The sequence below is a fragment of the Ranitomeya variabilis genome, chromosome 2, assembly GCF_051348905.1.
Source record: "Ranitomeya variabilis isolate aRanVar5 chromosome 2, aRanVar5.hap1, whole genome shotgun sequence".
NCBI lineage: Eukaryota > Metazoa > Chordata > Amphibia > Anura > Dendrobatidae > Ranitomeya > Ranitomeya variabilis.
Genome location: NC_135233.1, coordinates 358,145,142 through 358,159,049, shown reverse-complemented (window position 1 = coordinate 358,159,049; position 13,908 = coordinate 358,145,142). Strand labels below are relative to the sequence as shown.

Genomic DNA, 13,908 nt, shown 5'->3' with positions numbered 1-13,908 from the left:
CTGCCGTGCGCCCAAACAGTGGTTCCCCCCCATATATGGGGTATCAGCGTACTCAGGACAAATTGGATAACAACTTTTGTGGTCCAATGTCTCCTGTTACCTTTAGGAAAATAAAAACGTGGGGGCTAAAATATCATTTTTGTGGAAAAAAAAATATTTTTTATTTTCACGGCTCTGCGTTATAAACTGTAGTGAAACATTTGTTGGTTCAAAGTTCTCACAACACATCTAGATAAGTTCCGTGGGGGGTCTAGTTTCCAATATGGGGTCACTTGTGGGGGTTTCTACTGTTTAGGTACATCAGGGGCTCTGCAAATGCAACATGACACCTGCAGACCAATCCATCTAAGTCTGCATTTCAAACGGCGCTCCTTCCCTTCCGAGCTCTGCCGTGCGCCCAAACAGTGGTTCCCCCCCCCCATGTGTGGGATATCAGCATACTCAGGACAAATTGGACAATAACTTTTGTGGTCCAATTTCTCCTGTTACCCTTGGGAAAAAAAAAAATTGCGGGCTGAAACTTCATTTTGTGGAAAGTAAAAATTATTTTTTTAATTTTCACAGCGCTACATTCTAAGCTTTAGTGAAACAATTGGGGGTTAAAAGTGCTCACCACACATCGAGATAAGTTCCTTAGGGGGTCTTCTTTCCAAAATGGGGTCCATTGTGGGGGGTTTCCACTGTTTAGGCATGTCAGGGGCTCTCCAAAGGCGAAATGGGTTCCGATCTCAATTCCAGCCAATTTTGTATTGAAAAGTCAAACGGCGCTCCTTCCCTTCTGAGCTCTGTCATGTGCTCAAACAGTGGTTTATCCCCACATATCAAGTATCAGCGTACTCAGGACAAATTGCACAACAACTTTTGAGGTCCAATTCATCCTGTTACCCTTGGGAAAATAAAAAATTGGGGGCAAAAAGATCATTTTTTGTGAAAATTAATATGAAATTTTTTTTACGGCTCTACATTATAAACTTCTGTGAAGCACTTGGAGGTTCAAAGTGCTCAACACACATCTAGATTAGTTCCTTAGAGGGTCTACTGTCCAAAATGGTGTCACTTGTGGGGGTTTCTACTGTTTAGGCACGTCAGGGGCTCTCCAATCGAGCCATGGGTTCCGATCTCAATTTCAGCAAATCTTGCATTGAAAAGTCAAATGGCGCTCCTTCCCTTCCGAGCTCTGCCATGTGCCCAATCAATGGTTTACCCCAACATGTGGGGTATCAGCGTACTCAGGACAAATTGTACAACAACTTTTGTGGTCCAATTTCTCCTGTTACCCTTGGTAAAATAAAACAAATTGGATCTGAAGTAAAAATTTTGTGAAAAAAAAGTTAAATGTTCAATTTTTTTTAAACATTCCAAAAATTCCTGTGAAGCACCTGAGGGGTTAATAAACTTTTTGAATGTGGTTTTGAGTACCTTGAGGGGTGCAGTTTTTAGAATGGTGTCACTTTTGGGCATTTTCTGTCATATAGACCCCTCAAAGTCACTTCAAGTGTGAGGTGGTCCGTAAAAAAAATGGTTTTGCAAATTTTATTGCAAAAATGAGAAATCGCTGGTCAACTTTTAACCCTTATAACTCCCTAACAAAAAAAAATTATGTTTCCAAAATTGTGCTGATGTAAAGCAGACATGTGGGAAATGTTGTTTATTAACTATACTATGTGACATAACTCTCTAATTTAAGGGCATAAAAACTAAAAGTTTGAAAATTGCTAAATTTTCATAATTTTCGACAAATTTTTGTTTTTTTCACAAATAAATGCAAGTCATATCGAAGAAGTTTTACCACTATCACGAAGTGCAATATGTCATATGAAAATAATGTCAGAATCACCAGGATCCGTTGAAGCGTTTCAGAGTTATGACCTCATAAAGTGACAGTGGTCAGAATTGTAAAAATTGGCCCTGTCACTTAGGTGAAAACAGGCTTCGGGGTGAAGGGGTTAAAATTATAGACTATTCATGTCTTTGTCAGTGGGCAAACTTACAAAATCAGCAAGGAATCAAATACTTATTTCCACCACTGTATAGTGTGTGTAAGTTGTTATAGTCAACAGGTTTCTCGCTCTCTTTCTTGCTCACTGTGTCTCTATCTCCTGTGGAGTGCGAGCTGTTATGATCATTAGGGTCCCTTTTCTATCTCTTCTTTAGTTTGTAAGCTATTATGGTTAGCATGGTCTTCCTTCCTATAGGGTGTAAGCTCTTATGTTCTGCAGCTTCCTCTCTCTCTTTCCAGTAGTTGTAAGCTCTTATTTTCTTCAAGGTCTATTCTCTCATCTGTAGAGTGTTAGCTCCTATTGTCAGCAGGGTCATTTTTTTCTCTCTCTCTCCTTTAACCCCTTCACCCCAAAGCCTGTTTTCACCTAAGTGACACGGCCAATTTTTACAATTCTGACCACTGTCACTTTATGAGGTCATAACTCTGAAACGCTTCAACGGATCCTGGTGATTCTGAGATTGTTTTCTCGTGACATATTGTACTTTATGATAGTGGTAAAACTTCTTCGATATGACTTGCATTTATTTGTGAAAAAAACAGAAATTTGTCGAAAATTATGAAAATTTAGCAATTTTCAAATTTTTCGTTTTTATGCCCTTAAATTAGAGAGTTATATCACATAATATAGTTAATAAACAACATTTCCCACATGTCTGCTTTACATCAGTACAATTTTGGAAACATAATTTTTTTTGTTAGGGAGTTATAAGGGTTAAAAGTTGACCAGCGATTTCTCATTTTTGCAACAAAATTTGCAAAACCATTTTTTTTACGGACCACCTCACACTTGAAGTGACTTTGAGGGGTCTATATGACAGAAAATGTCCAAAAGTGACACCATTCTAAAAACTGCACCCCTCAAGGTACTCTAAACCACATTCAAAAAGTTTATTAACCCTTCAGGTGCTTCACAGGAATTTTTGGAATGTTTAAAAAAAATTGAACATTTAACTTTTTTTTCACAAAATTTTTACTTCAGATCCAATTGTTTTATTTTACCAAGGGTAACAGGAGAAATTGGACCAAAAAAGTTGTTTTACAATTTGTCCTGAGTACGCCGATACCCCACATGTTGGGGTAAACCATTGATTGGGCACATGGCAGAGCTCGGAAGGGAAGGAGCGCCATTTGACTTTTCAATGCAAAATTGGCTGGAATTGAGATCGGAACCCATGTCGTGTTTGGAGAGCCCCTGACGTGCCTAAACAGTGGAAACCCCCACAAGTGACACCATTTTGGAAAGTAGACCCTCTAAGGAACTAATCTAGATGTGTGGTGAGCACTTTGAACCTCCAAGTGCTTCACAGAAGTTTATAATGTGGAGCCGTAAAAAAAATTAATATTAATTTTCACAAAAAATGATCTTTTTGCCCCAAATTTTTTATTTTCCCAAGGGTAGCAGGATAAATTGGACCCCAAACGTTGTTGTGCAATTTGTCCTGAGTACGCTGATACTTCATATATGGGGATAAACCACTGTTTGGGCGCATGGCAGGGCTCGGAAGGGAAGGAGCGCCATTTGACTTTTCAATGCAAAATTGGCTGGAATTGAGATCGGAACCCATGTCGTGTTTGGAGAGCCCCTGACGTGCCTAAACAGTGGAAACCCCCACAAGTGACACCATTTTGGAAAGTAGACCCTCTAAGGAACTAATCTAGATGTGTGGTGAGCACTTTGAACCTCCAAGTGCTTCACAGAATTTTATAATGTGGAGCCGTAAAAAAAATTAATATTAATTTTCACAAAAAATGATCTTTTTGCCCCAAATTTTTTATTTTCCCAAGGGTAGCAGGATAAATTGGACCCCAAAAGTTGTTGTGCAATTTGTTCTGAGTACGCTGATACTTCATATATGGGGATAAACCACTGTTTGGGCGCATGGCAGAGCTCGGAAGGGAAGGAGCGCCATTTGACTTTTCAATGCAAAATTGGCTGGAATTGAGATCGGAACCCATGTCGTGTTTGGAGAGCCCCTGACGTGCCTAAACAGTGGAAACCCCCACAAGTGACACCATTTTGGAAAGTAGACCCTCTAAGGAACTAATCTAGATGTGTGGTGAGCACTTTGAACCTCCAAGTGCTTCACAGAAGTTTATAATGTGGAGCCGTAAAAAAAATTAATATTAATTTTCACAAAAAATGATCTTTTTGCCCCAAATTTTTTATTTTCCCAAGGGTAGCAGGATAAATTGGACCCCAAAAATTGTTGTGCAATTTGTCCTGAGTACGCTGATACTTCATATATGGGGATAAACCACTGTTTGGGCGCATGGCAGAGCTCGGAAGGGAAGGAGCGCCATTTGACTTTTCAATGCAAAATTGGCTGGAATTGAGATCGGAACCCATGTCGTGTTTGGAGAGCCCCTGAAGTGCCTAAACAGTGGAAACCCCCAGAAGTGACACCATTTTGGAAAGTAGACCCTCTAAGGAACTAATCTAGATGTGTGGTGAGCACTTTGAACCTCCAAGTGCTTCACAGAAGTTTATAATGTGGAGCCGTAAAAAAAAATTAATATTAATTTTCACAAAAAATGATATTTTTGCCCCAAATTTTTTATTTTCCCAAGGGTAGCAGGATAAATTGGACCCCAAAAGTTGTTGTGCAATTTGTCCTGAGTACGCTGATACTTCATATATGGGGATAAACCACTGTTTGGGCGCATGGCAGAGCTCGGAAGGGAATGAGCGCCATTTGACTTTTCAATACAAAATTGGCTGGAATAGAGATCGGAACCCATGTCGTGTTTGGAGAGCCCCTGACGTGCCTAAACAGTGGAAACCCCCAGAAGTGACACCATTTTGGAAAGAAGACCCCCTAAGGAACTTATTTAGATGTGTGGTGAGCACTTTTAACCCCCAGTTGTTTCACTAAAGTTTAGAATGTAGCGCTGTGAAAATCAAAAAATCATTTTTTCTTTCCACAAAATGATGTTTTAGCCCGCAATTTTTTTCCCCCAAGGGTAACAGGAGAAATTGGACCACAAAAGTTATTGTCCAATTTGTCCTGAGTACGCTGATACCCCACACATTGGGGGGAACCACTGTTTGGGCGCACGGCAGAGCTCGGAAGGGAAGGAGCGCCGTTTGAAATGCAGACTTAGATGGATTGGTCTGCAGGTGTCATGTTGCATTTGCAGAGCCCCTGATGTACCTAAACAGTAGAAACCCCCCACAAGTGACCCTATATTGGAAACTAGACCCCCCACGGAACTTATCTAGATGTGTTGTGAGAACTTTGAACCAACAAGTGTTTCACTACAGTTTAACACGCAGAGCCGTGAAAATAAAAAATATTTTTTTTTCCACAAAAATTATATTTTAGCCCCCACATTTTTATTTTCCCAAGGGTAACAGGAGAAATTGGACAACAAAAGTTGTTGTGCAATTTGTCCTGAGTACGCTGATACCCCATATATGGGGGGGAACCACTGTTTGGGCGCATGGCAGAGCTCGGAAGGGAAGGAGCGCCGTTTGAAATGCAGACTTAGATGGATTGGTCTGCAGGTGTCATGTTGCATTTGCAGAGCCCCTGATGTACCTAAACAGTAGAAACCCCCCACAAGTGACCCCATATTGGAAACTATACCCCCCACGGAACTTATCTAGATGTGTTGTGAGAACTTTGAACCAACAAGTGTTTCACTACAGTTTATCACGCAGAGCCATGAAAATAAAAAAAAATTTTTTTTCCACGAAAATTATATTTTAGCCCTCACATTTTTATTTTCCCAAGGGTAACAGGAGAAATTGGACAACAAAAGTTGTTGTCCAATTTGTCCTGAGTACGCTGATACTTCATATATGGGGATAAACCACTGTTTGGGTGCACGGCAGAGCTCGGAAGGGAAGGAGCGCCGTTTGAAATGCAGACTTAGATGGATTGGTCTGCAGGTGTCATGTTGCATTTGCAGAGCCCCTGATGTACCTAAACAGTAGAAACCCCCCACAAGTGACCCCATATTGGAAACTAGACCCCCCACGGAACTTATCTAGATGTGTTGTGAGAACTTTGAACCCCCAAGTGCTTCACTACAGTTTATAACGCAGAGCCGCGAAAATAAAAAATATATTTTTTTCCACGAAAATTATATTTTAGCCCCCATGTTTTTATTTTCCCAAGGATAAGGCTGGTTTCACACTTGCGTTTTTTTTAAAAACGCATGTGTGAAAAAACGCATGTAATCGCGGTAAAACGCATGCGTTTTTTTAGACGCATGCGTTTTTATAGAAAAACACAAGAAAACAAGAAAAAACCAAAAAACCCTAACCCTACCCCTAACCCTACCCCTACCCCTAACCTGAAATACGTGGCACTGAAATACGTGGCACTGAAATACGTTTATATACGTATATAAGTGCCACGATATTTCAGTGGCCACGTATATAAGTGCCACGTATATAAGTGCCACGTATATAAGTGCTACGTATATAAGTGCCACGTATTTAAGTGCCACGTATTTAAGTGCCACGTATTTAAGTGCCACGTATTTCACGTAAATGCCACGATATTTCAGTGCCACGTATTTCACTGAAATACCGTGGCACTTAAATACGTGGCACTGAAATATCGTGGCACTGAAATATCGTGGCACTGAAATATCATGGCACTGAAATACGTGGCACTGAAATACGTGGCACTGAAATACGTGGCACTATGACTGTCAGAAAATGTTCATTAAACGGTTAGGGATGAGTTTAGGGGTAGGGTTAGGGTTAGGGTTTGGATCCCTTTATCACCTTGATGGTGGTGGGTGACTTTTCAGTGTGTTCTGTTTTTTTTCTATAAAAACGCATGCGTTTTTAACGCAAACAAACGCGTTGAGATCGGACGCCATGTCGCGTATGGAGAGCCCCTGATGTGCCTAAACAGTGAAAACTCCCCAATTCTAACTGAAACCCTAACCCCAACCCTAACCCTAGTCCTAACCCTAGCGCTACTTTCACACTAGCGTTTTTTTTGCATACGTCGCAATGCGTCGTTTTGGCGAAAAAACGCATCCTGCAAAGTCATCTGCAGGATGCGTTTTTTCCCCATAGACTAACATTAGCGACGTATTGACACACGTCGCAAGCGTCGTGCGACGGTTGCGTCGTGTTGTGGCGGACAGCCGGCAGCAACAAACGTTACATGTAACTTTTTTTGTGCCGACGGTCCACCATTTCCGACCGCGCATGCGCGGCTGGAACTCCGCCCCCACCTCCCCGCACCTCACAATGGGGCAGCGGATGCGTGGAAAAACAGCATACGCTGCCCCCGTTGTGCGGCGCTTGCACAGTATGCGTCGGTATGTCGGGCCGACGCAGCGCGACGGCCCCGTACCGACGCTAGTGTGAAAGTAGCCTAACGGGAAAATGGAAATAAATATATTTTTTAAAATTTTATTATTTTTCCTAACTAAGGGGGTGATGAAGGGGGATTTGATTTACTTATATAGCGTTTTTTGGGCGGATTTTTATGGTTGGCAGCCGTCACACACTAAAAGACGCTTTTTATTGCAAACAATAGTTTTTGCATCACCACATTTTGAGAGCTATAATTTTTCCATATTTTGGTCCACAGAGTCATGTGAGATCTTGTTTTTTGCGGGACGAGTTGACGTTTTTGCTGGTACCATTTTCGGGTACATGACATTTTTTGATCGCTTTTTATTCCGATTTTTGGGAGGCAGAATGAACAAAAACCAGCAATTCCTGAAATTCTTTTAGGGGGTGCGTTTATACCGTTCCGCGTTTGGTAAAAAGGATAAAGCAGTTTTATTCGTCGGGTCAGTACGATTACAGCGATAACTCATTTATATAATTTTTTTATGTTTTGGCGCTTTTACACAATAAAAACTATTTTATATAAAAAATAATTGTGTTTGCATCGCTTTATTCTGAGAGCTATAACTTTTTTATTTTTCTGCTGATGATGCTGTATGGCGGCTTTTTTTTGCGAGACAAGATGACGTTTTCAGCGGTACCATGGTTATTTATATCCGTCTTTTTGATCGCGTGTTATTTTACTTTTTGTTTGGCGGTATGAGAATAAAGCGTTGTTTTTTGCCTCGTTTTTTTTTTTTTTTTTTTTACGGTGTTCACTGAAGGGGTTAACTAGTGATATAGTTTTATAGGTGGGGTTGTTACGGACGCGGCGATACTAAATATGTGTACTTTTATTGTGTGGTGTTTTTTTTATTTAGATAAAGAAATGTATTTATGGGAATATATTTTTTTTTTTTTCTTTATTTAGGAATTTTTTTTTTTTTTTTTTACACATTTGGAAAAATTTTTTTTTTACTTTTTTACTTTGTCCCAGGAGGGGACATCACAGATCGGTGATCAGACCGTGTGCACAGCACTCGGTCTGATCACCGATGTGACAGGCACGTTCCACAGGCTTGCCGGCGCCTGCTATGAGGATTCTCAGCAGACGCCGGCAAGCAGGGTCATCTTATGACCCGGAAGGAGTCCCGCGGCCATCTTGGATCCGGGGACTCCTTCCAGGTCACCGGAGCAGCGCGATCTCATCGCGCTGCTCCGGTGGGAGAGCGCAGGGAGCCCCCGTCCCTGCGCGATCCCCCTCTATGCCGCTGTCACTATTGACAGCGGCATCAGAGGGGTTAAATGCCCGCGATCGGCGACAGCGCCGATCGTGGGCATTGCTGCGGGGTGTCAGCTGTCATATACAGCTGACACCCGCACCCGATCACCGCGGCGCTCAGCATGAGACCGCGGTGATCGGGGCGCCGTACTAGTACTGCGGCTGGCACTAATGCAGTGCCGGCAGCGCCGTACTAGTACGGCGCATGTCACGAAGGGGTTAATGTGTAAACACTTATGGTCAGCAGGGTCCTCTCTCTTTTTCTCTCTATCTATATCTCTCCTAAGGGTTGTAATCTCTTATGATCATCTGGGTTGTTTCTCTATCTCTTCTGTAATGTGTAATCTCTTAAAGGTACCTTCGCACTGAACGATATCGCTAGCGATCCGTGACATTGCAGCGTCCTGGATAGCGATATTATTGAGTTTGACAGGCAGCAGCGATCAGGATCCTGCTGTGCCATCGTTGGTCGGAGCAGAAAGGCCAGAACTTTATTTTGTCGCTGGATCTCCCGTAGACATCGCTGAATCGGCATGTGTGACGCCGATTCAGCGATGTCTTCACTGGTAAACAGGGTAAACATCGGGTTGCTAAGCGCAGGGCCACGCTTAGTAACCCAATGTTTACCCTGGTTACCAGCGTAAACGTAAAAAAAAACAAACACTACATACTTACATTCTGGTTTCTGTCCCCTGGCGCTGTGCTTCTCTGCACTGTGTCAGCGCCGGCCGGAAAGCAGTGACGTCACCGCTGTGCTTTCCGGCTGGCGCTTACACAGTGCAGAGAAGCACAGCGCCGGGGGACAGACACCGGAATGTAAGTATGCAGTGTTTGGGGTTTTTTACGTTTACGCTGGTAACCAGGGTAAACTTCAGGTTACTAAGCGCGGCCCTGCGCTTAGTAACCCGATGTTTACCCTGGTTACCAGGGGACTTCGCATAGTTGGTCGCTGGAGAGCTGTCTGTGTGACAGCTCTCCAGCGACCACACAGCGACGCTGCAGCGATCGGGATCATTGTCTAGATCGCTGCAGCTTCGCTAAATGTGACGGTACCTTAAGAATAAGCTCTTATCATCAGTGGTGTTTTCTCTCTTTTTTAGTGCGTAAGCTCTTATGGTCAGAGTAATTTTCTCTCTACTGTAGAGTGTAAACGTTTATGATCAGTAGGGTCCTCTCTTTCTCATCTGTAGTGTGAAAACTCTTCTTATGGTCAGTGGGGTCCTCTCTCTCATCTGAAGTGTGTAAGCTATCATGGTCACCGGAGCTCTTTCTCTTCTCTCCTTTACATATATTTTCCAAGAAAATACAAGCTTTCCAATATGGAAATTCGCACAAATTTACTGAAAATCAAATTTTGGGGGAGAAATTTGGCAAACTCAGTGAATTTAAATTTTAAAACATGTGCTCAACCTTACATAGGACTGATAACAGCATCTCATGAGGAGAATGGTAAAGAGGAAGGTGACTGAGATTTTAGAAGTTAACTCATCTCCTGGAATGCAAACCAGGGTCTAGGAAAATTTTGTGGCTTGATCTCCTTTTGCAGTGATTGTCTTGTCAATATCAATAAGCCTACAGTCACTCTGTGTGACTGCAGACTTATGAATTCCCTCAGTACACTCACTTTACGCTGCGGGAATTCACCATTTTTTAAGTCCGGACCAGTGGGTATATATGTGTTATACATAATCCCTGCCAGAACCGGCCCAGTTGGAGTGGTGTCGCTTCCATACACTAGCATAGACTGGGGCAGCGCCCTCTAGTTGGCCACACCCACTGGACTACTGTGTTGAGGACTCACTGCTATTCATTTAAATAGCAACTAAAATTGCAACTTTAAATTAACTAGGCCCCATCCATCTACCTGCTTACTTCCAGATAGCTAAGTGTTGTTAACAACCCTGTATTATGTAGTGCTGAATCATACATCTTAAAACAAACATACACTTTCATTAAGCATTTATCATAAAACATCTTCCTCTTGCTCCCTCTTGTCTTTGAGTTGGTCTTTAGATTGGTCTTTGGATTTTCTGTCACTGACTATCCTCACATATTATTGATGTCAATGACGTGTATCGTGTTCCAAGTGACTAAGTGAGGTCTAGTCAAAGCCGGAAGACTCAAGGATCAATCCAAAGACTGAAAGGGCCAAGCAAGAGCTGTGTCTTCTGGAGAAACCTCATAGCATATTAAAATGTCTTTTCAGGGCATTTTCAATTTGGACTAAATTTTATTTGGACCAAATCGATTCTGCCCAAGACAAATTTCAGCAGATTCATTCATCTCTACTTCATAGGAATAACTTAACAGACCTCACTTTTAACAATTCCATTTTTTCTAGATATGCATATTCATACATTCTCTTTCAGGGAAGCTTGGTGTTCCCAGTCCTGACTTCTGTTCTGAAAGACCCCAAACATTTCAAGAACCCAGAGGAGTTTGATCCCGGACGCTTTCTTAATGAGAAAGGCTGCGTTAAGAAGAGTGATGCCTTTATGCCATTCTCTACAGGTAAGATGTTATTACTTGATTGTGCTTTGTTAATACTGAATTTAAGCTTCAGTATGTGAAAATATTTTTATATGGTTGGTTGACAGACTGGTATTAGGAAGATCAGAAATATTACTTGATATGATTTAGGAATCAATTGTTTGTGTGTTTTTAAACCCACTGAATACATTTACATTTATCACATAAAACAGTGTAACACATGACTCAAAGGTTTTTTTGGACTGAGAAATTTTCTGCATCTCAGAAAAGGTCTGAGCTATTGTCTATGGTAGAAAGATGCTAACCTGGCATGTCATGACTCGTAACCAGGATTATCAATTTGATTTTGAACTATTTCTGAACAGTTTATCAATAAATCAAGGACAGGCAATATTTTTTACAGACACATTGTAAAACCATGGCAAATCATTAAGATTATCTAATATAAATTACAGGCAGTACATTGAGACTTTTGACATTATTGCAAAGTTATAAACTTAAAAGTGTTTTCCAAGAATGATCATTTTTATCCAAAAGCTCATTCTGGATGAAAATAATAAACTGAGCATTACTTATTTACTTGCTCCATTACTTTACTTGCTGCAGCGTCCGCACTTCACTGCTGCCTTCAATGATTGCTTAGAGGCTGCACCGCTGACTCCACAACGCTGACTTCACAAATGGCAGTAAATGTCCGAGCTACAGCCAATTATTCAGCTCAGAGTTTTTGCTGATTTAGATGGCATGAGCAGCAGAGCTTATTGTTTGGCTGCTGTAATCGTAACATCACACCTGGAGCCTGTGAACTATCACTGGAGGCAGTGGTGAAGACCGGCGCTGGAACGCAGTATTTAGTTCTCCAATTAGGGTAGTGAAAATTACATACTGACCCTTCAAATCATTCTTCAAACTGTATTATGCTAAAAAGAAAACAGGACGCCCGCCCATCCATCCTCTGTTGATTTACAAAAAGGCAATTAAAAATGTTTTTTCTAAATCAAACAATGCCTTTAACTTGACTACTTATGGTGTTTGCTCTTTCTGTTTTCTCAGGCAAACGTATGTGTTTGGGAGAAGGCCTGGCTCGCATGGAGCTCTTCCTCTTTCTAACCACCATACTGCAGAAGTTCACCCTGGAGCCCACTGTAGACAGAAAGAATCTGAGCATAAGACCCGAGCCCAAAACCAATGGATCAAGACCTCAGTCCTACCAGATGAATGTTGTCCCTCGTTTCTGAGCTGAATATTAACTTATTGACTAAAGGAACCTTATAAGTTCTAGAAATTAGAAAATAAGAAAGCTGCTCTAATATAAAAAAAAATGAAATAAATACAAAGATTGTGTGCAAAAAATTATAAATTTTTTTAATTCTATTTTTAATATCTGTTATGCCTGTACGAGTGTACAAAATATCATATAACTCTCAAGAACTGTAATCATTTTACGCTAAAATAAAGATTAAGCTTGTATGACAAATGTTTTATTTTATGCAAAGGAGTCACAACTTTTGGCTAAGTTCACATCTACACTGGAGGCTTTGTTTGTAGCTCGGCTATTTTGACCGGTAAAATAGAAGAAAAATGACAAAGGCTCAATTGAGCACATCATAGTCAACTTGGTCTGTCTGGTGCTGCTATTGTCCATCATGTAACTGCCATTAATTTCTGTTCCTACGATGGAGTGAAACAATAGGTTAAACAGGATAAATATGAATGAAGCTTTATTTTGCTTGTTGCATGTGCATTATTTTGGTGAAAGTTCAGTCTTTAGGTATCTAATATTTCCCATGCGAATTGTGGATTATTGGATCGTGCATATGAGCAGCAACTCACACATTATCCAAAGTGGATGGGATAAAGAAAGATCAGGCAGATATCTTTTACCATTTCAAAATTCTTTCCTTCTTAACTGAGTTCATCTATTAACCAGTTGATACATCTATTATTGTCAACAAATAAACATGACTATTATAGCCAATGGTCAATTTGTCCATTATAGTTAATTAATGAACATGACCATGACAATCAACTAATGCCATGATAGTCAAGTGCCAAACATGCCTCTGATAATAAAATGATCAAACTCTCCTTGATAGTCAAACTTTGAAGATTGTCTAAACATTCTGTATCCTTGTTCACCCAATATGAGCTATTACTCTCTACCAAAAACAAGTCCGTAATTTGAGTTTTTGGAAAATGAATAAACGTAGACAAATTTAAAGATCCATTGAGTACTTTTCATTTTCAGAAAGGTAACTAGCAAAAAAATATGTAATATTTTTGGAGGGATTTGCAAGTTTGGCAGTGGGGAGAATCCCTCCCTCCACTCCGGGTTTTGGGAGTGGCTCTATGTCCACGAGTCACTTTTAAAATTCTCAGTTTTTTCTTGGGTGTGTCAGTTTTTGTTTTGCCAGCTACAGAGCAGGAGGCTCTGTGCAACCCAGGTCTGTGTGAAGATAATACAGTGCCAGGTACTTCAAAGCTGCTGATGCATCCAAGAGACACGGTGGGCCCACAGTAAAGCGTTAGGACATGGACTGTTTTGAGGACCTGGCTTTGTACTATTGGATATCGCTTGCCTGTTTTGTGAGTTTTCTGAAATAAAGACATTTTATGATGAACTTTCTTGGGTCCCTGCCTATCTATTGCACTGTGTGAACACCGCTGCACTACAATATGTCCTCAGCAATCAGCAAATCTGGGTAGTATTCCATGAGAATAGTAAGAGGAGGATTCAGCCATAGTATTCTCCATTAGAGTTTTGGCTGTCAGAGGGGTGGGTGTCATGTCTGATTAATCAAGGAGAAGTAGCTAGAGGACAAGATAGCTCAA

The 13,908-nt window shown here is 41.1% G+C and overlaps 1 protein-coding gene across 2 annotated transcripts in view; it reads left to right on the top strand.

Annotated features, from left to right (window-relative positions):
• LOC143805904 (cytochrome P450 2C8-like) overlaps positions 1–13,689 on the top strand; it is a 294,471-nt gene extending 280,782 nt beyond the window's left edge. For both annotated transcript variants that reach the window (XM_077285658.1, XM_077285656.1), the window contains exons 8-9: positions 10,956–11,097; positions 12,130–13,689. In XM_077285658.1, the coding sequence (XP_077141773.1) occupies positions 10,956–11,097; positions 12,130–12,314 (327 nt within the window). In that variant the 3' untranslated portion in view covers positions 12,315–13,689. The remainder of the gene's footprint in view (positions 1–10,955; positions 11,098–12,129) is intronic.
• Positions 13,690–13,908: the final 219 nt, after the last annotated feature.